Source organism: Cornus florida, unplaced genomic scaffold (assembly GCF_030987335.1).
Source record: "Cornus florida cultivar Cherokee Brave unplaced genomic scaffold, ASM3098733v1 CherokeeBrave_3.0.0_Hap2_Chr04, whole genome shotgun sequence".
Classification (NCBI taxonomy): Eukaryota; Viridiplantae; Streptophyta; class Magnoliopsida; order Cornales; family Cornaceae; genus Cornus; species Cornus florida.
In genome coordinates, this window is record NW_026775574.1 from 74,279,289 (window position 1) to 74,298,888 (window position 19,600).

General features: G+C 32.6%; 1 protein-coding gene and 1 pseudogene across 1 annotated transcript; one reads left to right on the top strand and one right to left on the bottom strand.

Moving 5' to 3' along the window:
• Positions 1-728: 728 nt before the first annotated feature.
• LOC132305126 (putative glucan endo-1,3-beta-glucosidase GVI) lies at positions 729-2,204 on the top strand (annotated as a pseudogene).
• Positions 2,205-14,794: 12,590 nt separating this feature from the next.
• On the bottom strand, positions 14,795-16,513 carry LOC132305127 (uncharacterized). Its single transcript, XM_059802806.1, has 3 exons — positions 15,740-16,513; positions 15,342-15,571; positions 14,795-15,293 (listed from the first exon to the last, which is right to left on the bottom strand). The coding sequence occupies exons 1-3, from the start codon at positions 16,511-16,513 to the stop codon at positions 14,795-14,797; spliced, it is 1,503 nt and encodes a 500-aa protein (XP_059658789.1).
• Between the last annotated feature and the right edge of the window lie 3,087 nt (positions 16,514-19,600).

The window sequence follows — 19,600 nt, forward strand, 5'->3', positions numbered from 1 at the left end:
ATATACTGCTTTTGATCTAGTGTTTGATGCTTTGTATGGGACTTAAAATATACAACACTATTTTTACCCACCATAAGAATAATCCTGAAATAAAAAACAGAACTCAGAGATAAAACACACTTAAATACAGGACAATAAAATTAATAATAAACCACATCTCTTATCGTTTGGTCCTGCATTTGTTTCTTCTATCAACTGTGGAGCCAAAGATTAATGTCTGCTAACTATATTTTAATGTCAATATTTAAAAGACAACGTGCCATTTAAAATGATACACAAATGACAAGCAATATAGGAAAAATCAACAGAATATGCCTTACTGTATAGAACAAACCAGATTATCAATTTTAATTTCAAAAGAGACAATAATATCAAACAATATTGAACTACTAGGTACCTAATGTCAAACCTGAAAAGAACTTTGACACATTATTTGGGCATTGAAACCGCAATAATACATATGAAATCAAGAAAAATGTTTCTTGGCTATAAGAGATAAACCTTGAGAGACCCTACAAACAAACAAGTTTCATATGTAACGTAAGTGTGATAGTTTGTCCATATGAGGAATCCAGGACAAGGTATTCCCCAAGTCATTTTCATAGTAATCGTCGTCAGATGAAAGGTTGCATTAATTCTACGAAGGTATAGTTTTAATTCACTAAATTCTCTCCTCTATATATATTATTGTATACACCAACTGATACATTGAGATCTTTAGGCCATAGATGATCACTGTCTGTCTTCAGAGGGCAAAAAAGGTTGAGAAACTTGTTTCAATGGGTTGGCATTTCAGTAGAATCGTCATTTTCTTTCTTCTCATGCTTCAATTTAATATATTTACAGGTATATACTTCATATGTGATTATAAATTTATATTGTCACTAGCATACATATCTTTTAGCTCATAGTTTTTGAATCATCCAATTTCAATTTCTTTGTCATGTAGAGGCTGGACTTGTTGGAGTGAACTATGGACTACTAGGGAACAACCTCCCACCACCAAGCCAAGTTGTTGCACTCTTGAAATCAAGAAACATTACAAGAATTCGCCTCTATGCTCCAAATCACATTGTCCTCAGAGCATTAGAAGGCTCTGGAATTGAAGTACTCCTCGGAACCCTCAATGAGGATCTCAAAAATATTTCCAGTGATATTACATATGCCTTAAGCTGGATCACAAGTAATGTAGAACCATACTCAGACACAATTAATTCCCGGTGCATATCAGCTGGCAACGAAGTCATACCTAGTGACTTCGCAGATTTTGTGTTACCAGCCATGAAAAATCTCCACACTGCCTTAGCAGCCTCTAATCTGAACAATATCCCAGTAAGCACATCGGTTCCAACTTCAGTTCTCGGGACTTCATACCCTCCTTCAAAAGGGGAATTCGCGGAGAATGTGAATTCTGTAATGACATCAATCACGGCTTTCCTAGCAGCAAAGAAGACCCCTTTGCTTGTCAATGTGTACCCTTACTTCGCGTACATTTCTAACCCGAATGACATCCCATTGTTCTATGCACTATTCAACAGTACTGAGGTGGTTGTGCATGATGGGAAGCTCGGGTACAAGAACCTATTTGATGCCATAACTGACGCAGTTTATTCTGCGCTAGAGAAGGCAGGGGGTGAGTCTGTGGACATTGTCATCTCGGAAAGTGGATAGCCATCTGATGAAAATGGTGACATTGCCACAATCCCAAATGCTAAAATGTATAACAGTAACCTTGTTGAGCATGTTTCAGGAACATTGGGTACACCGAAGAGGCCTGGGAAGAGTATAGAGACCTATGTGTTTGCCATTTTCAATGAAAATCTCAAGCCTCCTGGGACTGAACAGAACTTTGGCTTGTATTAACCAAATATGACGCAGGTTTACAATCTAAACTTCTCTCAATAGACACCTTTGACATATGGAGGCCTATTTTTCTTCTGGATTACCAATAATACCCTCTTTCACCCTCTTTCTCTTTTCTTCTTTTTTTTTTTTTACCCTTCACAATTCTTATTGATCAAACAATTAAGATGATTGACTTTCCTTTATCTCCTTTAATTGATCCATTAAAATTGAGCTTCTGGGATTTGAAAATTTTCCCTATTACACATAAAACTTGGTCGCATCTGTGTGTGTTAAAGCTCAATTGTCATAAAAAGTGAACTAACTTAAATGAGTGCTTTAGAAAGTAGAGAGTGCTAGTTCAATAGTTACAAACATAAAAGTTGATATTTGAAAGTAACACCGACTACAGAGCAGTTTTATACACTAGTTTTTAACATATATGGTAGGTAATCAATGAGGCATAAGTAAAGTCACATAATTTTTTAAATGGGTGTCACTCTTATACTCCACGTGCATTTTCATTCTCACACTTCACGCGCGTTCTTGTTCTGGTTTTCATTTTGGGTGACTTAAATTTTGTCGCTCTCACTCTCACTCTCGCTTTATGTGACTTGGGACACAACTCTCCCTCCAATTCCCGTGAACACGTACTCTACCACTATCCGGCCTATAAATCTCAGAAACAATCTTTTATTCCCTGAGAAAACAATACCTAAGCAAAAAACTGAATTATGCTTACACAAAGCTAACACATTTCTCAGTCTCACCCATCTAGTCACGCCGCGGCCCGGGGGGGGGGGGGGGGGGGGGGAGGGGATTGAGAAAAAGAAAAAAAAAAAAGTCAAGGAAGAAAAAAATGTATGAGACTTCACTTAAATCTCTAATATATCTAGTCACACACGGCCGCGCGGGGGGGGGGGGGGGGGGGGGGGGGCACATACACCCACATTAATGTATCAGTTTAATAAATAAAAATAACAGGTAAAGTAATGGAATTCATAGGAAAATTTTTGTGAGTCTTTAATTGTCTCAACTTGATGTATATCCCTTAATATCCTAATAATTTTTTCAAATTGGGCTATTGCCTTAAGGTTTACAACAAATAAGGCCCAAATTTACCCTAATGATTTATGGGCTTCATGGAATTGGGCCATGCCTATAAAGCAACCTAGAAGTATTTGACCAATTTTTTTTTGTATATCCTCATACTCCAATAAAAAAAATTTTGTTTACCCTCATACTCCAATAAAATTTCATTGCATTTACATATATATTGACAAAATTTGCATGACTACTAAAAATTCAGGCAAATTGCACACATTATGCACTTCTATAGTGAGAGACTACCATCTAATAATCACATCCTTAACTAGCTGTCATTTAAGTCCCATTTGATCAATCATAAAGAGAGTATTTTCGGTATTCTCAGAAATCGAAAATGTAGTATTCCGACCAATGATTAGTTGTCGTTTTCTATTGTCAAGGGACATAGTGAGCGTTTAGACCTAAAATATAGTGTTGAAAAGGAGAAAATAAGAAAAAGAATTATCCACTTAAAAAACTTTTTATTCCTTTCCTTGGCTTTTCATGTTCTACTTGATTTTTTTTCATACAATTAAAGCTCATTAATTTCACATGGTTTGAGGTGATTGTCATCGATTGTTCGTATATAACAAATTAGATTCCCAAATATATATATGATCCGTTATGTCATTTTCTTGATGCTTTAATGATGCTAGTAAGTTGGATAAGAAATTAAATCAAGCGGGTGGAACGAACAACCTTTATGTTAATTTCAAAGTGCACAATTAAAGCTGCCTAAAAAGAGTTACATTCATTATTCAACAATCCAAAATGCGGTGGTAGTAACCATTCAACTCATTAGCTATTCCAAGGATTGTAATTTAGTAATATTTTTTTATTTTTTAAATAGAAGGTCAAAGTTTAAGATTCTTTGGGTCTAGGTGGCCATGGAGGTCCCCTAGGGTCTCAAATTTAGAACATGGATCCAAAAATAAAAGACACAAATAAGTTTAAATGGCTACAACACAATTATCAATTGAATCAAAGTCCAACACACTACACTTTTCTCTTCTCTTCCTCGAACGAATCCTAGACATTCGAATTCACGTTGACAGCTCCAAATGTATATCGGAGAAACTTGATTTGAGTACTTTAATTGATAATTTTTATAGCTCAATATGCAAGATGATCACATTTACTTTGATATGACGTTGAATTTTAATTTTTGTGAATAAGTTTTGTTAAATATTTCCTTTTAATTTTTTGATGTAAACTAAATCGTGCACTTCATAAAGCATCAAGATCAGGTTTTGTTTTGTGTGTTTTTGACATTATTATATTTTATGTGATTAATGTCTCATTTTAATGAAAAATTTACACATGTGAAATCTTAAAATTTAAGGACCTCGCATTTTAAAGTTCGCCTAGGACTTGTCAAAAGTTTAAAAATCTCAGACCGACCTTGACTCCATTGGAAAAATGCAAGTCAGAATTTTTGTCAAGGTTAAAAAAAAAAATTAAAAAAGAATACACTCGTTAACGGTGAAAGATTAAGCAGAGGCACTAAATTTGAAAACATTCAATAATGGATATGTCAAATTCATAAGAATGGAAGAGGTGAGATGGTGTTACAGATAGAGATGTATATCTACATTCATACTAGCATATTAAGGCATCATAATGATTGGGGTAACTGTTGTACTCGTCTTATAAATTGAGTTGTGCATGACATTGGTTGGTGAATGGTGAATGGTGAATGATATGTCTTCACATATATATCATATGCATAGATAGTCTCGTGTTGTTATTTATTAGTAATCAACGAAGGCACATGCAATGGATTGGACCCTTTCACCAATTTCCCATGTGAGTCCAAAACTTCGATAATGATTTGAAATTTCCTTATTGTAACTTCGAAGCCTTCCTTTAGCTTATGTGCTAAGCCCTCACTTTTATAAAAAGTACTGTGTGTGTTTGATTTGTACTTGTTTGGTAATAAGGACAAAGAATTGAGAGGAAAAGAAAAAAATTGATGTGTGAGTCCAAAACCTCAATAATGGTTTGATATGTTTTTTTATTGTAATTTGGAAGTCTTACTTTAGCTTATTCGATAAGCTCTTACCTTTATAAAAGTACTCGTTATATGTTTGATATATATGGAGTACTTATTTAGTAATGGGGATAAGGAATTGAGAGGAAAAAAAAAAAAAAAATTGATATGTGAGTCCAAAACCTCAATAATGGTTTGATATTTCCTTATTGTAACTTGGAAGCCTTGCTTTAACTTATGTGCTAAGTTCTTACCTTTATAAAAGTACTCGTTATATGTTTGATTTATACAGAATACTTATTTGGTAATGGAGATAAAGGAATTGAGAGGAAAAGAAAAAAAATTTGATATGTGAGTCCAAAACCTCAATAATGGTTTGATATTTTCTTACTGTAACTTGGAAGCCATGCTTTAGCTTATGTGCTAAGCTCTTACCTTTATAAAAGTACTCATTATATGTTTGATTTATACGGAGTATTTATTTGGTAATGGGAATAAGGAATTGAGAGGAAAAGAATAAAATTTGATAAGTGAGTCCAAAACTCCAATGATGGCTTGATATTTCTTTATTGTAACTCGTAAGCCTTACTTTAGCTTACGTGCTAAGCTCCTACCTTTATAAAAAGTACAAGTTATATGTTTGATTTATACTTGTTTGCTAATGGGGATAAGGAATTGAGAGGAAAAGAAAACAAATTCATATGTGAGTTCAAAACCTCAATAATTGTACGATATTTCCTTATTGTAACTTGGAATCCTTGCTTTAGCTTATGTGCTAAGCTCTAACCTTTATAAAGTTATATGGATGGTTTATACTTGTTTGGTAATAGGGATAAGGAATTGAAAAAAATAAATAAATAAATAAACAACCATATGTCAGACCAAAACCACAATAATGGTTTGATATTTCCTTATTGTAACTTGGAAGCCTTGATTAAGCTTATCTGCTAAGCTCTTACCTTTATAAAAAGTAGTCGTTATATGTTTGATTTATACTTGTTTTGTAATTGGGATAACGAATTGAGAGGAAATGAAAAAATCATATGTGAGTCCATAACCTGAATAATGGTTTGATATTTTCTTATTGTAACTTGGAAGTCTAGGAAAATAAAAAAATAAAAAACTTAGAGTCCTTGCTTTAGCTTATGTGCTAAGCTCTCACCTTTATAAAAAGTACTCCTTATATGGTTGATTTATACTTGTTTGGTAATAGGGATAAGAAATTGAGAGGAAGATAAAAAAAAAAAAAAAAATTAAAAAATTAAAAATTCATCTGTGATTCTAAAACCTCAATAATGGTTTGATATTTCCTTCTTGTAACTTGTAAGCCGTATTCTAGCTCGTGCGTTAAGCTCACACCTTCATAAAAAGCACTCATTAATATGTTTGATTTATATTGTGAAACAAGAGTTATACGAGGTGTAGAAATAGTTAATTGATTTTAATTATGATAAACTCTTTGAATGACCTAGATCTGATTATTAGGTCAACTTACTCAATTTATGATTGATTAAATTATATGATTAATTTAAACATTCACAATCACAAATATATGTCAATTAAAGTAAGTTAGAGTTAGAGAGATTGCATCAGGATTTTAGCGAGGAAACCCCACTTGATAAAATATATCAATTGTTATGGGAAAAACCTCGTGGACTATGCAGTCCAAAGTAAACTAATCCACTATGCTTGGAACAAAGTATACCGAACTTTGAATCTAGCTCACAACCTATCGTTCTATACCACATCAACCGCTGACGATCCTCTAGCTTTGCGACTCCTCGTCTAACAGCAACTTGACCTCAGGCTAACACTTAATATTTGTAAAAGAGTAGCAAGTAGATTAGACAACACTCCTCGAAAGCTCTAACCGTTTCAAACAGGGACGAAGTCAGAATTTTTGTTCGGGGGGCACATTATACACTAAATAAATATAAATTAATATTTAAGGAATATATATACATAAAGAGAAATAGTTGGATAAATATAGATAGTGATTGATATTTTTGAAATAAGGTAAATTAATAAATTACATATATAGAATATAATGAGATAATTTAAGAATTTTTTTTTAAGGAAACATATAGAGTATATAAGGGAAGGAAAAATTTGAGGGGGGGCACTTTTACACATTTTCAAAAAATATATACCTATTATAGGAAAATATATATATATAATAAGGAAAGGAAAAAATCCAGGAGAGGCACGTGCCCCCCCTAATCCTATACTTGCTCCATCCCTAGTTTCAAAGTATGTTAGCGTTTACTTCTGTTCTTTAAGATCTGAACTCAATAAAAGAATTAAATCCTGCTTCTCATCTGAAATATTTGAATCTTGAATATAGCTCTAATTCCAATGAGATGGAGAACAACACAACTAAATCAATCATGAATATATGTGTGTGTTCTCAAAAATAAATTCAGAATAATCAGATTTGATTTTTTGAATTTTTCTCTGTCTAAAGGCTTTCTCAAAATATAAAATTGATTTTCCCTAAAGCCATACATAAACCTAGAAACCTAACAAGGTTTATATAGAGTGTAGAATATCCTAGTCCCTCTGAAAACATGAAAATTTTCGTGAATAGGACTTGGAAAGAAGTTGGAATCAAAAAGGAAATAATTAGAATAGGAAACTGAAAGTTCTAATGCTGTCAGGACTCTTGCTACCGGTTCCCAAATATGGTACCAGTTCAATAAGGACTTCTGCTATCGGTTCCTAAATTTGCTATCGGTTCAAGAAGGTCAGAAGCCTTTCTGAAGTACTTTGGCTACCGGTTCCCAATTGTGTAACCGGTTCAAAGTTGGCAGTGAACAAATCTTTTATGAGCCAAAGTTTGCTACCGGTTCAAAGATAAAGATGGAAAACCAAGAAATAAGAAATGTTTAATCTCATTTCTCACCTTGGCATCGACTTGTTTCTTCCTTTCAACCTCTTTTACTTGAACTTTGTCCTTTGTTTTGAGATGATTCTGTATCAGGAGCCAATGAAGAGACAAGTATGCTAAGTGCATAAAAATTTATAATAAGCATAACAAGTTGGTTTTGACATATAACAACAATGGATGGAAAAAGTTGTGTAAAGAAGCCTTAATCATCATCTCTGTTCTATACAGTGATAAAAGCAATACTTGTTCCTGTATTAGAATTTTTTTTTTTTTTTTTTTTTCTTTCAATCTTTGGAGAAATTCCTTAATTCAGAATATCTTTTAATTAGAAATTCAAATTGACAGAGGCTTGTGCTTCACAAGTCACTCCAAGTGAATATTCTAACTTTAGGCCATAATTTAGAATATATGCTTCTTACCTCTATAGTTTTATCAACATGCTCATTAGTACTAACTTTAGGCCTCGCTTGTTTTCCCTACACTGGTTGAATAAGCCCATCTCAATTCGGAGCTTCTTTCAGCACTAAGTGAAGATTGAGCAGAGAACCTGTATATTCAAACAACGCTAAGATTTCACGTTCTTTGACTTTATACCAAGAATACAAGCCTTTGCTAATATATTGGCTATATTATCCTTGGGGAAATATATTGGCTAGAAGGAAAGGTCCAATTTTTCCAAAGGAACAAATAATGAAAATTGAAATTATGATATGTTAAAACTTATTTGTAATTCAAACTGGCAGATTTGGCTAGGGTTCTTTTCGAGTCCTTTAAATCCATTGACCCTCGCTTTTCTCTAGACATTCTTTTCTCCGTTGCCAAAGAAAATTGCTGAGGGATGGTGACTTTTGCCTTGACATTATGCTTTGAACCTTGTTTTAGTTTCTTTGATGTATCAGTTTGGCTGTCTCCAACTTTTCCTTCTTCCATTGCATGGTTTCAACTTTGACTTCAGATTCATTTTCACGTCTCTCTTCTATCATAGTCTCTACCAACTGCTTAGCTTCGAGCATTGGAATAACTTTCTCTGTTTGATTGCTGTCATCTTGTTTATTTGGCTTCTCTTCTTTACTCTGACCTTGTTGACAGTGTTTAGTCTCTTCCTTTTCTTCCATTTCTACCGAGATCTAAGGAACGAAAAGAGAGCAGAGAATTTTAACTACAATGAAAAGCAAGTTAGTGGACATGTTTGTCTAGTTTTAGTATTAGGCTGCAAAAAGTTATCTTTATACATGAAAAGTTCGCTTGAATGTTGCTTGGTTGATAAATAAATTCATTGATAAATTGGAAAAAAAATTTCCAACGTATGTAATGAAAAAGAACAAAATAAGGATTGTGAAACTTAAAATGTAGGGAAAATAATATTGTGAAACCAAGAGAAGGATGAACTTACCTTTAGGGGCTCCTCTATGCTCTCTCTAGAGGTCTAAAGCTTTCCCATGAAACTGAACACTGAACATTACTTAAATGGATTCTATTTAGTCAGTAAGAGAAGCATTAAACATAGTTTAATTGTAATTAGATATGGTCTGTTGAGTGTTGACTCAGTTAAATATTATTTGATGACTATGGATTCCAAAATAGGTGCAATTGGCATAAACTTAAGGACATACATACCCTATCTTGTAACTGTTTGTGCCGGCTACTTGTTATATATCCTCAATGCAGTTGTCCTTTTAAAATGTTGAACTTAGATACCCTTCCACTGGTGCATAAATCATGTCTATCTTGCTACTTCATTTATCTCCAAATTAATTTCTTTAATAATTATTTTGCAGAAAAATAAAAAGAGGGGAACAAAATAGATCGAAAATGAACTCTAGAATTTTGAATTCCCTGTAGTGGTCTTCAAAAACTGTAACTTCTTAAAAAAATAATAATAATTTCATTAGCAGTGAAAATACAATACTATGCTTATTGAATCTTATCGGCCGGCTAAAATGATATATAATTAATAATACTTCTGCTATAGAATTATAGAATAAAGTATGAATTATTGTTGACTACCTGAAGAGCTTTGCTTGGAGCAATGACATATTCCATCTTGACCATATGGGGTCTAATAGGTCTATCAAACAAATAAAACAAGCATATCTATATCTTATTCGCTAAGTATAAGAGTGGAGTTAGACAGATACATCAGCAACTTAGAACCTCTCCTGCAATTGAATCAATTCATTGTGCAGAGAACATAGATTGATAATATATATATATATATATATATGACAAAATGTGTGAGATATATATATATATATATATTTTGGGGATTGTGAAAAATATATATTTTATAATTGGTTAATTTCGTTGTCGAAACAAGTCCGATCGAGTTGTAAAATTTTGGTTTAGAATTTCAAGACTGAAGATCGGATGCGAATTTGAAGAGCTTTGCTTGGAGCAATGCTGCAAGTGACATATTCCATCTTAACCATATGGGGTCTAATAGGTCTATCAAATAGATAAACAAACATATCTAAATCTTATTTGCTAAGGATAAGAGTGGAGCTGTTTAAGAAAAATACATTAGTAACTTAGAACCTCTCCTATAATTGAATCAATTCATTGTGCAGAGAACATTGATTCATAAATAATAATATATGATTAAATGACTAAATGTACCAAACACACCTAGTGTTTGATGCTATGTGTGGGACTTAAATATACAACACTATTTTACCCACCATAAGAATAATTTTCTGAGAAAAAAAAAAACAGAACTCAGAGATGAAACACACTTGAGAATACAGGACAATAACATTAATAATAAACCTCATTTCTTATCCTTTGGTCCTGCATTTGTCTCTTCTATCAACTGTGGAGCCAAAGATTAATGTCTGCTAACTTTATTTTAATGTCAATATTTAAAAGACAATGTGCCATTTAAAATGATACACAAAGGACAAGCAATATGGTAAAAATCAACAGAATATGCCTTACTGTATAGAACAAACCAGATTATCAATTTCAAGTTCAAAAGAGACAATAATATCAAACAATATTGAACTACTAGGTACCTAATGTCAAACCTGAAAAGGACATTGAGACATTATTTGGTAATTGAAAAGGCAATAATACATATGAAAACAAGAAAAATGTTTCTTGGCTATAAGAGATAAACCTTGAGAGACCCTACAAACAAACAATTTTCATATGTAAAATAAGGTCTTATGAAAAGTCAAATGTTTCTTGGGTATTCCCCAAGTCATTTTCGTAGTAATCGTCGTCAGATGAAAGGTTGCGTTAATGCTTGAAAGCTAGAGTTTTAATTTTCTAAATTCTCTCCTCTATATATTCTTGTATACACCAAGTGATACATTGAGATCTTTAAACCATAGATGATCACTGTCTTATAAAAACCATTTTTGGGTATTCGATTAGAGCACGACCGCACGAGGAAGTGAGCAGCTTACATTGTCCTTCTCCGTCGCTGCCATCATCATCATCTGCCGTCACCAGCGTTGGGGCCTCAAAGCGTCTCTATCTCAGTTTCAGTTTGTGTGGTGTTAAATTTCTTTGCACTCGTTTCTGTAGTAATACTCTTGTGTCATCATTTGCTTTATTCACTCTCATAATTTTACAGATTGCCTCCTCAATTTATTGCCTGAATGTTTCTTTTCAAATGATATTATCATGAAAGAGAAGTGTAGTTTTCCCTTTAATTTTCAGAACGGTAAATCTGTGAAAATTGCATTATGCTACTTTATATGAGCTGTATATTGAGTACGAGTTTAATTGCTTATCTTTCTTAATTTCGTATCTTAGAAACCAATGGCAGTATTATTTCCTTGTACTTCCAAAGTGAAATATGAGGGTTTAAATTTCCATATGGACAGATGAGTGTGTAAGTTTCTTGTCAATAATATATATATATATATATATATATATATATATATATAAACCAAGTTTGTACAATGAAATATATCATACATTATATAACAATGTAATCCATAATGTTATTATTTTTTATTATGTTGCGAGAAAATGGACTTTTATACGTGTGGAACCCCTTCAAATTTGAGTTTTTCTTCTTCTTTCATTAACACCATTTTTATTTTTATTTTTATAAATAAAAATGTAGTCGGCTAACACAATTGAAGTGTTAAATCAAAGTGTTTGGCTCTTTCCTCACAATAAAATGAGAATTTATTTTTAAAAAGGTTAATATAATGCATGTTTCAATTAGTCTATCATCACGTACTTGTACTTGTCATCTTGCCTGGCCTTTCTTTCATGTCGATCAAATGAAGAAAAAAAGGAAAGCAAGTGTAAATTAATTATAGATATATTCTGATTGAGATCAGGGGATAAAGTTGTGGCTCATGGAGTCTCTAGAGGCTAAGATCGAAGAGAACAGCAAATTTTGAGGCCCTGCGTTATTTTAGCAATTCTGCCTGGCCACGGTCACCCATCATAATAAGTATACCCTCTATACTTCGTGAAGTAAATGTACAAGCTTACACCCCTAGTGTCATATGTATTGGTCCTCTTCACAGTAGAAAGGAACATCTTCAAGCAATGGAGGCAGACAAATTGAGCTCCATGCGTTAGATCTATTTGAACGAACAGGAAAAGATTTAGTTATTGCAAAGCAAACAAGAAATGATTGTGTGGAAGCAATGTTAAGGATGGAAAAAAGGATCAAGAAATGCTATCCAGATCTAGCAGCTAAGCAGCTGCAGGTTGAAGATGTCACCAGTAGCACTAATCTTGTAGAAATGATGCTTATTGATGGTTGCTTCGTTATCGAACTTGTATACAGGTTTCACAGAAATGAACAAGACCCCATCTTGAATAATCCTTTCATGTACTCTGCCGTCAGACGTGACTTGCAACTACTCGAGAACCAGATTCCCTTCTTTGTTCTTGAAGAATTGTTCAGCCTCACAGTGAAACCTATGTTAGAATCCTTGAAGGGTAATCATACCCTTATTGGATGTCTGCTTTCATTCTTTGGTGATATAATGGGATTAGAAGATACTGACTTATCAAAAAAAATAATAATAATAATAAACACGTTAGGTATGGAGTGATAGAAAAAAAAACGTCTATTTTATCGTATATTTAAATTATAATTGACAAACGAAAGTATTTTTTCACGCGTTTAATTCGTGTATGATAGACGAATTAACTAATTAGGTGGTGCCAACTAAGACTTCAATTTGGTTGACATTTTTGCAATTTATTAATTCTTTTATTTTTTTAAAAATTTTTATTGAAGTTTATCAAAAATTATTTATTAATTCTTATTGCCTGTTGCATTTTCTATATATTATATTCCAAGTCAACATCTCATTGCTTGACTTAGTTCTATAGTGTCAACTAAGACTTCTATTTTTTTGTTTTTTGCTTAGAGGAAAAATAATAATAATAAAAAAAAAAAGGGGATAAGTCTTCTATTTTTATTGAACATTGCAATTAAGAAAGAGGTTATTTATTATGTCGGTTAGGGAAGTGACAGATCTGGTTGTATCATAAGTTCATAACAATTTGACAATATCATATTTATCGGGCCACTGAATTGCAAGCTAAAAAAACTAGCTTGTTGCATGTGAGTATTATAATTTTCTATTACCAAGACTTATATATATATATATTCACACACACTCTTATTAAACATTACAATTTAGAAATTCTTGAGAGATCCGGTTGTGACTGGGACACGATGAGGTTTGCACAATGACGAAATTTTTTATTGTTGGGAGTTGGGACAATATTGAACATTGGAGCTATGACCAAGTTTTAGTTACCGGTGAAACGTGACAAATTTTGTTGCATGACAATAAATTACTCTTTTTATTTTAAAATACTTATTTATCTTTTTATTTCGAAATGTTCTAAAAAAAAATATATCTTATTCTAAAATTAGATGTACTATCTTACCATAACATTCTCAAATTATCATTTGAACTAAACAAATACATTAATTAAGGAATATTATTTTGTCTTTTAACAAGAGCACATTTGAAATTTCACTCATATCAATATAATAAATAAATAAAATTTTTTAAAATTTCACTATCAAGTTGAATTCCTTAAACAAGACATGTATTTTACTACTGAATTATCTGTCAATATGCTACATGCAACGTGTCACATTGTCTCCTCCACTCAAGAAAAAAGGGTTGCTCGCACTTATGAGGGAGATGCCATTTATATTTTATGTTGACTGACTTTTATAAAATGCAAATCAGACAATATTTATGTCATGTGAGAAAATGTGTGCAAAATATGTGAGGATTAGGCTAGTAGATGTAACGCTAGTAAAAAAAAAAAAAAAAAGAAAAATGTTGACTAAAACAAAGTTGTTTTAAAAATCCAAAAAGATAGTCTAATGATAAAAATTCTTAATTCGATTATGAATCTCTTCGATTTCACTTTCACAAAAAAAATTTTGATAATTGCAATTGCATGATAAATTATGTACAGTTTTAAGCAAAAATCACTTCACCATTAATCTTTTAAAGGAAATATAATTGAGATTCGAATTCACTCGTGATTTGGGTCCCAAATTGCGGGTCAAAGTTGACTTAGATTCGCATTCACACGTGATTTCTGATTTATTTTATTTCATTTATTTATTATTGTTATTCTCGTACAACTAATTATTGGAGACTTTTGCCTCAAAAGAATAAGATTTGAGTCAAGTCAATGATATATTCATTTTATATTATATTTAAATAATTTTTAGTTGTTTTATAGCCATACTTGTATAGTTGACGAATAATGAGATGCGTGCTCAAGCATTCTTCCATTTTTTTTGTAATTTGTTTTGTTATTCGTGAGCGTCAGAGAGTGCTAACCTTTTATAGGAGTTTAATGATTTGAGCGGATAATATTTTAAAAAAAGTGATTGCAACCTTAATTTTTTTTTTTTTTTTTTTCTGGATAAAATGAAAAATTTCTATAGATATAAACAAAATTACAAATCATCAACAAGGTATCCCTTGAAAACAAGTTATCTACTGACAACTAGAGGATAAACACAACAAGTGTCAATTAGCTAGAGACTGAGAGCACAACTCTCCCATCTCCATCCCAGACAACATTAGGACCTCTCCACAAATAGCTCTAGCAATTTCCATAACAGTTCTTCGAATCTCCTGATGCAATCGCAAATTCCTCTCATTCCATACATACCAAACAGTAGTTGCACAAATACGTTTTTGGGCCTTATGTTTAATTCCTTTGGTGACAAACCAATCCACTAATTGAGTTAACGAAATGACTCGAGGCATATTCCACCCAAGAACATCAGACAACCATTGCCAAATTGCTTTAGCAAATGGACAATTGACAGTAAGATGATCTACATCATCGGCTGAGTTCATGCAGTTATGACAGATAGACAGTAAAGGCAACCCCCTTTTCTTTAGATTTTCAAAGGTTAAAAGCTTATTCTGCATTGCCAGACAACAAACCAGAGAAGCTCTAGGTCTCGCTCCACTCCAACAAACTGAAAACCACTGCACCTCTGGGTGTGGATTTCTCCACCTATTCCAAACATTTCCAAAAGAGAAGACACTATGTCTCCACTAAAACCTTTCATCACCTTGCTTCAATGTCAGAGAAAGAGCCAAGTTCTTGAACTGGTGTAAAGTATTGGAATTCTGATGTGGGAATTGCCACTGACCATTCTGAATAATGGAAGATAATTTTGCTTGCTTGGCCAGATTAAAGTCTCTATGGACTCTATATCCATATTTAGTCACCAAACTTTCCCCTTGAACCCATGGATCAGTAAACAAAAAAGTAGACTGTCCATCTCCAATCTGAAAATTGATATTTTGCAACATGAATTCCCTAACCTCTAGAATCTTCTTCCATAGCATATGATCTGTTTTCCTAGATTGATAATTCCAGTATGATACAATTCGAGTATACTTCCATCTAAACCAAGCAACCCAGAGGCAGTCTTTGGATTAAAGGAAGGTCCAAACCAGTCGGCACATTGAGGTAGAATTAATGTCTGTAATTTTCCTCACCCCAAACCCAGCTTCCTTCACCTTATTCCAACTAAAAGCATGCACTTTCTTGTGTTCAGTAGTAGAGCCCCATATAAAGTCCCTCATCTTCTTCTCTAAATATTTAACAACAGCTCTTGGCAATGTGTAAATAGAACACCAAAAGTACACATAAGATGTTAAAACTAATTTCACCAGTTCTAATCTACCAACCATAGAGAGACACTTTCCATTCCACACATTGATTTTGTTGGTAAATTTGTCAATCAAAAGACTACAGTGAACTCTTCTCAATCCATAAGGCAGCAAAGGCAGGTCCAAGTAAGTAATAGGAAATCTCCCCATTTGGCAGTGAAAAATCCTCATCAATCTTCTCCTCCTCCTAACTAATTTGGAAAAAAAGATGGTGCTCTTTTCAGGACTCACTGTTAGGCCTGATAATGTAGAGAATTTCCCCAAAGCAGCAGTCAGGTTCTTAGCAGTGGATATATCTGCTTGAAGCACAACCAGCAGATCATCTGCGTAAAACATGTGAGATAGTTGCATACCTGCCTTAAAAATCATTCTGGGAATAGCAACCTTCTCTTCTCTCACCAATTGATCCATTTGTGCAAAAAACGATTCAGTAACAAGGGTGAACAACAAAAGGGAAAGTGGGCAGCCCTGTCTCAGCCCTTTGGTAGGTTGGAAAAAACCACAAGGAGATCCATTAATAAGAATGGAAAACCATGCAGATGAGAGACATTCCATTACCCAATCTATCTATTTCATGCCAAAGCCATAGGATAGTAAAAGCTCCTTAAGGAAGTCCCATTTCACTGAATCATATGCCTTCTTTAAAAGGTTGCATGTCTTCCTAGAAAATCCAGTCAATAATTCATGTGCCATGATGATATTGTCTTGAATCCTCCTACCCTTAATAAAAGCTGACTACTCACAGCCCACTAATTTGTCCAACACCAAACTAAGTCTAGAAGCTATGATCTTTGTAATTACTTTATATACCACATTGCATAATGCAATAGGCCTGAAATCTGCTACTCTAGCACAGTCACTCTTCTTAGGTATGAGAGTAATAAATGAACTATTAATTGATTTGGAAAGCTTGACATTATCAAAAAAGAATTGCACAGCATATAGAAGGTCTGTACCAATAATGTGTTAGTATTGTTGATAGAATCTTGGAGGGAAACCATTAGGACCAGGAGACTTATCAGGCCCCATTGCCTCAATAGCATCTTTAACCTCCTGTGCAGTACATGCTTGCTCTAAACTCACAGCTTCTGCCATAGTTAATTTGCTTCTCGGTTGCTCTATTTGAATCTCCCCACTCAACCTCGGTCCATCAGTAAAGAGATCCTTGTAGTAGTCCACCATCATAGATTTGATTGTCTCTACATCTTGCACCATCGTACCATTGGAGTCTTGTAGCATAGTAATCGCATTTGTTGTCTTATGTTGAGCCATTTTCCTGTGAAAAAATTCAGTACAGTTGTCATTGTCTTTAATCCACCTCACTCTGGATTTCTGGGCAATCAATATCTCTTCATTTGCTAAAGCAGCTTCCAAGTCAGACCTGGCCCTAATCTCATTACCAATCACCTTTGAGTTTTCAGGCTGATTCAACAACTCCATTTGTGCCCTCTCTAAAATTACAAGTAACAAATTATACTAACTAAATTTTTTTGAAATTTGGACAAAATTATATATATAAGAAAGACTTTTCATTATTTATTACTTTAATTTTTTTGTTAAATTCATTTGTCGATTGTTAAAAAAGTGATAAAAAGTTTAAATATTCTTATAATAATATATTATGAGTCACATTTTCTTAAATCGACATTTAAAATGGGACAGAAGGAGTAGAAAAGTGATAGGAGTGTAATTAGTCATTATTAATAAATAATGAACGATATATGTGTGTTAATTTGTCCAAACATATTTTTTTTTTTTTTTTTTTTTGTTTTTAAATGGTACTTACACACATGTCTCCATCGAAGCTCATTTTTTTTTCTCTCATAAGATATTATGTGAATGAACCTACTACTACTGAATCTAATGAGTTAAAATGGAAGTAAGGGAAAAAGTTTTATAAGGTTGCGGTTCATTCTAAAATTGAAAGTCATTGTTTAATAGTAATTTTGCTTCAATTTTTGATTTGTAAAGAAAAATTGCGAATCTCTAACCTCTTTTTAAAATATAGGAGTCTAATATTGCCAGACAATTAACTTATTGATAATTTGTCTAAACTTGAAAAGATGTTAGTGTAATTTATTCAAAATAAAAAAGAGTACTGCTAGACTATAACAGAACCTTCTCTATATTACTTTAGTTTTGAATTTTATACTGACTTGAACTTTTATTATTTTTTTAATATAAAATATTTGATTCTTTATTGGGAAAATAATAATTTCAAACTTTATAAGAATACTTTTTAAAAGAGAGGCATATCACCTCTACCAATTAGATTACTCCATAATATATATGTGTTCATACAACAAATAAAAGTTCTAAAAATTATATTTGTTGTATGAAAAAACATTTTGTCATTTATGCCCACATTGACCAAAGTCAAATAGATCAAAAAAATCCAAAAACAAAAACAATGTATACTGTGTATTTTTATTAGGGTTGGCAAAATTTGACACAACTTGACAACACGATTCGAACACGATATAAGATAAATGGATTTGAATTTACTTTAAATGAGTTTAGGTCATAAAAATATCGACACGATTAATCCCGTTTAATTAATAATATCGTATTAAGATTGAGGTGTTCAACATCTGTAATATGTTTAGATCCGTTTAACTAAGAAATTCATAATCGTAATAATATCACTTGTATAGCTCATTACCTGTTGTGATCCAATTACTATGAATAATTAAGTCATTTCAATATAATCCCTAACAAAAGTATACATTAATTCTTTAATTAATGTATATTTTTTATAATATTTATTATTTGAATGAGTATTATAAATAATCTAAATAATATAATGTTCGATTTTGAACGTCATTAAATAAGTTAAAATGTTTAATCTGTTTAATAATTAGATCAACTTAGTGTTGGGTTCAATAGATTACTATTAGCTTGACTAATTGTCACCCCTGAGATTCTCTATGGATTCTATATAAATATGTGTGTATATCAGCACAGTGAAGCCATTTTTGGGCATTCGATTACAGCAAGAGGAAGTGAACAGCTTACATAGTCCCTCTCCCGTCGCTGTCATCATCATCAGCCGTCACCGTTCTGAGTATCAGGTAAGCCAATTGGCAATCTCTCTTATTTCCTCGCATCCTTGAATTTTTGGCACAAAACTCACCACTGTTAGCGTCTTTATCTGGTGTTAAATTTCTTTGCATTCATTTCTGTTGTCGTACTTCTGTCATCCTTTTCTTTATTCATCCTCTTCAATTTATTGCAAATTTATCAACAATCATGTAATCTAGCGAAGTAAGATTCTTATTTCTCAAAGAAAGGTCAATGTTCAAACCTTAATGAAAACAGTGTGTGAGTCCGAGTCCCAACTAGAAAAATAAAATGAAATTTATTTATGTGATTATGTATATACCTATTAGAATGTGAGTATGAAATAATATATATAGCTATTTTTCAATATTATTTATCACACTTAATTTTTTTTTTATTTTAGTATGTAGATCCTTCACTGATTCAACAAATACCTTCACAAAGTCAACCCATTTCCTCTAATTGCAAGTGCAATTAACATTAATAGCCAGCTTAAATTTTTTAAGGACTCGTCTTTTTAGGCAATAATTAAAGATCGAGCTTACAATTTTTTTTTTCCCCCTCTTTCTTTCAAGGAGCTTA

Excerpts from the sequence above, each read along its gene's own strand:
- LOC132305127 (XM_059802806.1), bottom strand. The coding sequence starts at position 16,513 with ATGGAATGTCTCTCATCTGCATGGTTTTCCATTCTTATTAATGGATCT. Across the intron at positions 15,572-15,739 it reads CTACCTCAATGTGCCGACTG|ATTGGAGATGGACAGTCTAC; the intron begins GTTTGGACCTTC and ends ATCAATTTTCAG. Across the intron at positions 15,294-15,341 it reads TTGAAGCAAGGTGATGAAAG|GTGGAGAAATCCACACCCAG; the intron begins GTTTTAGTGGAG and ends TGTTTGGAATAG.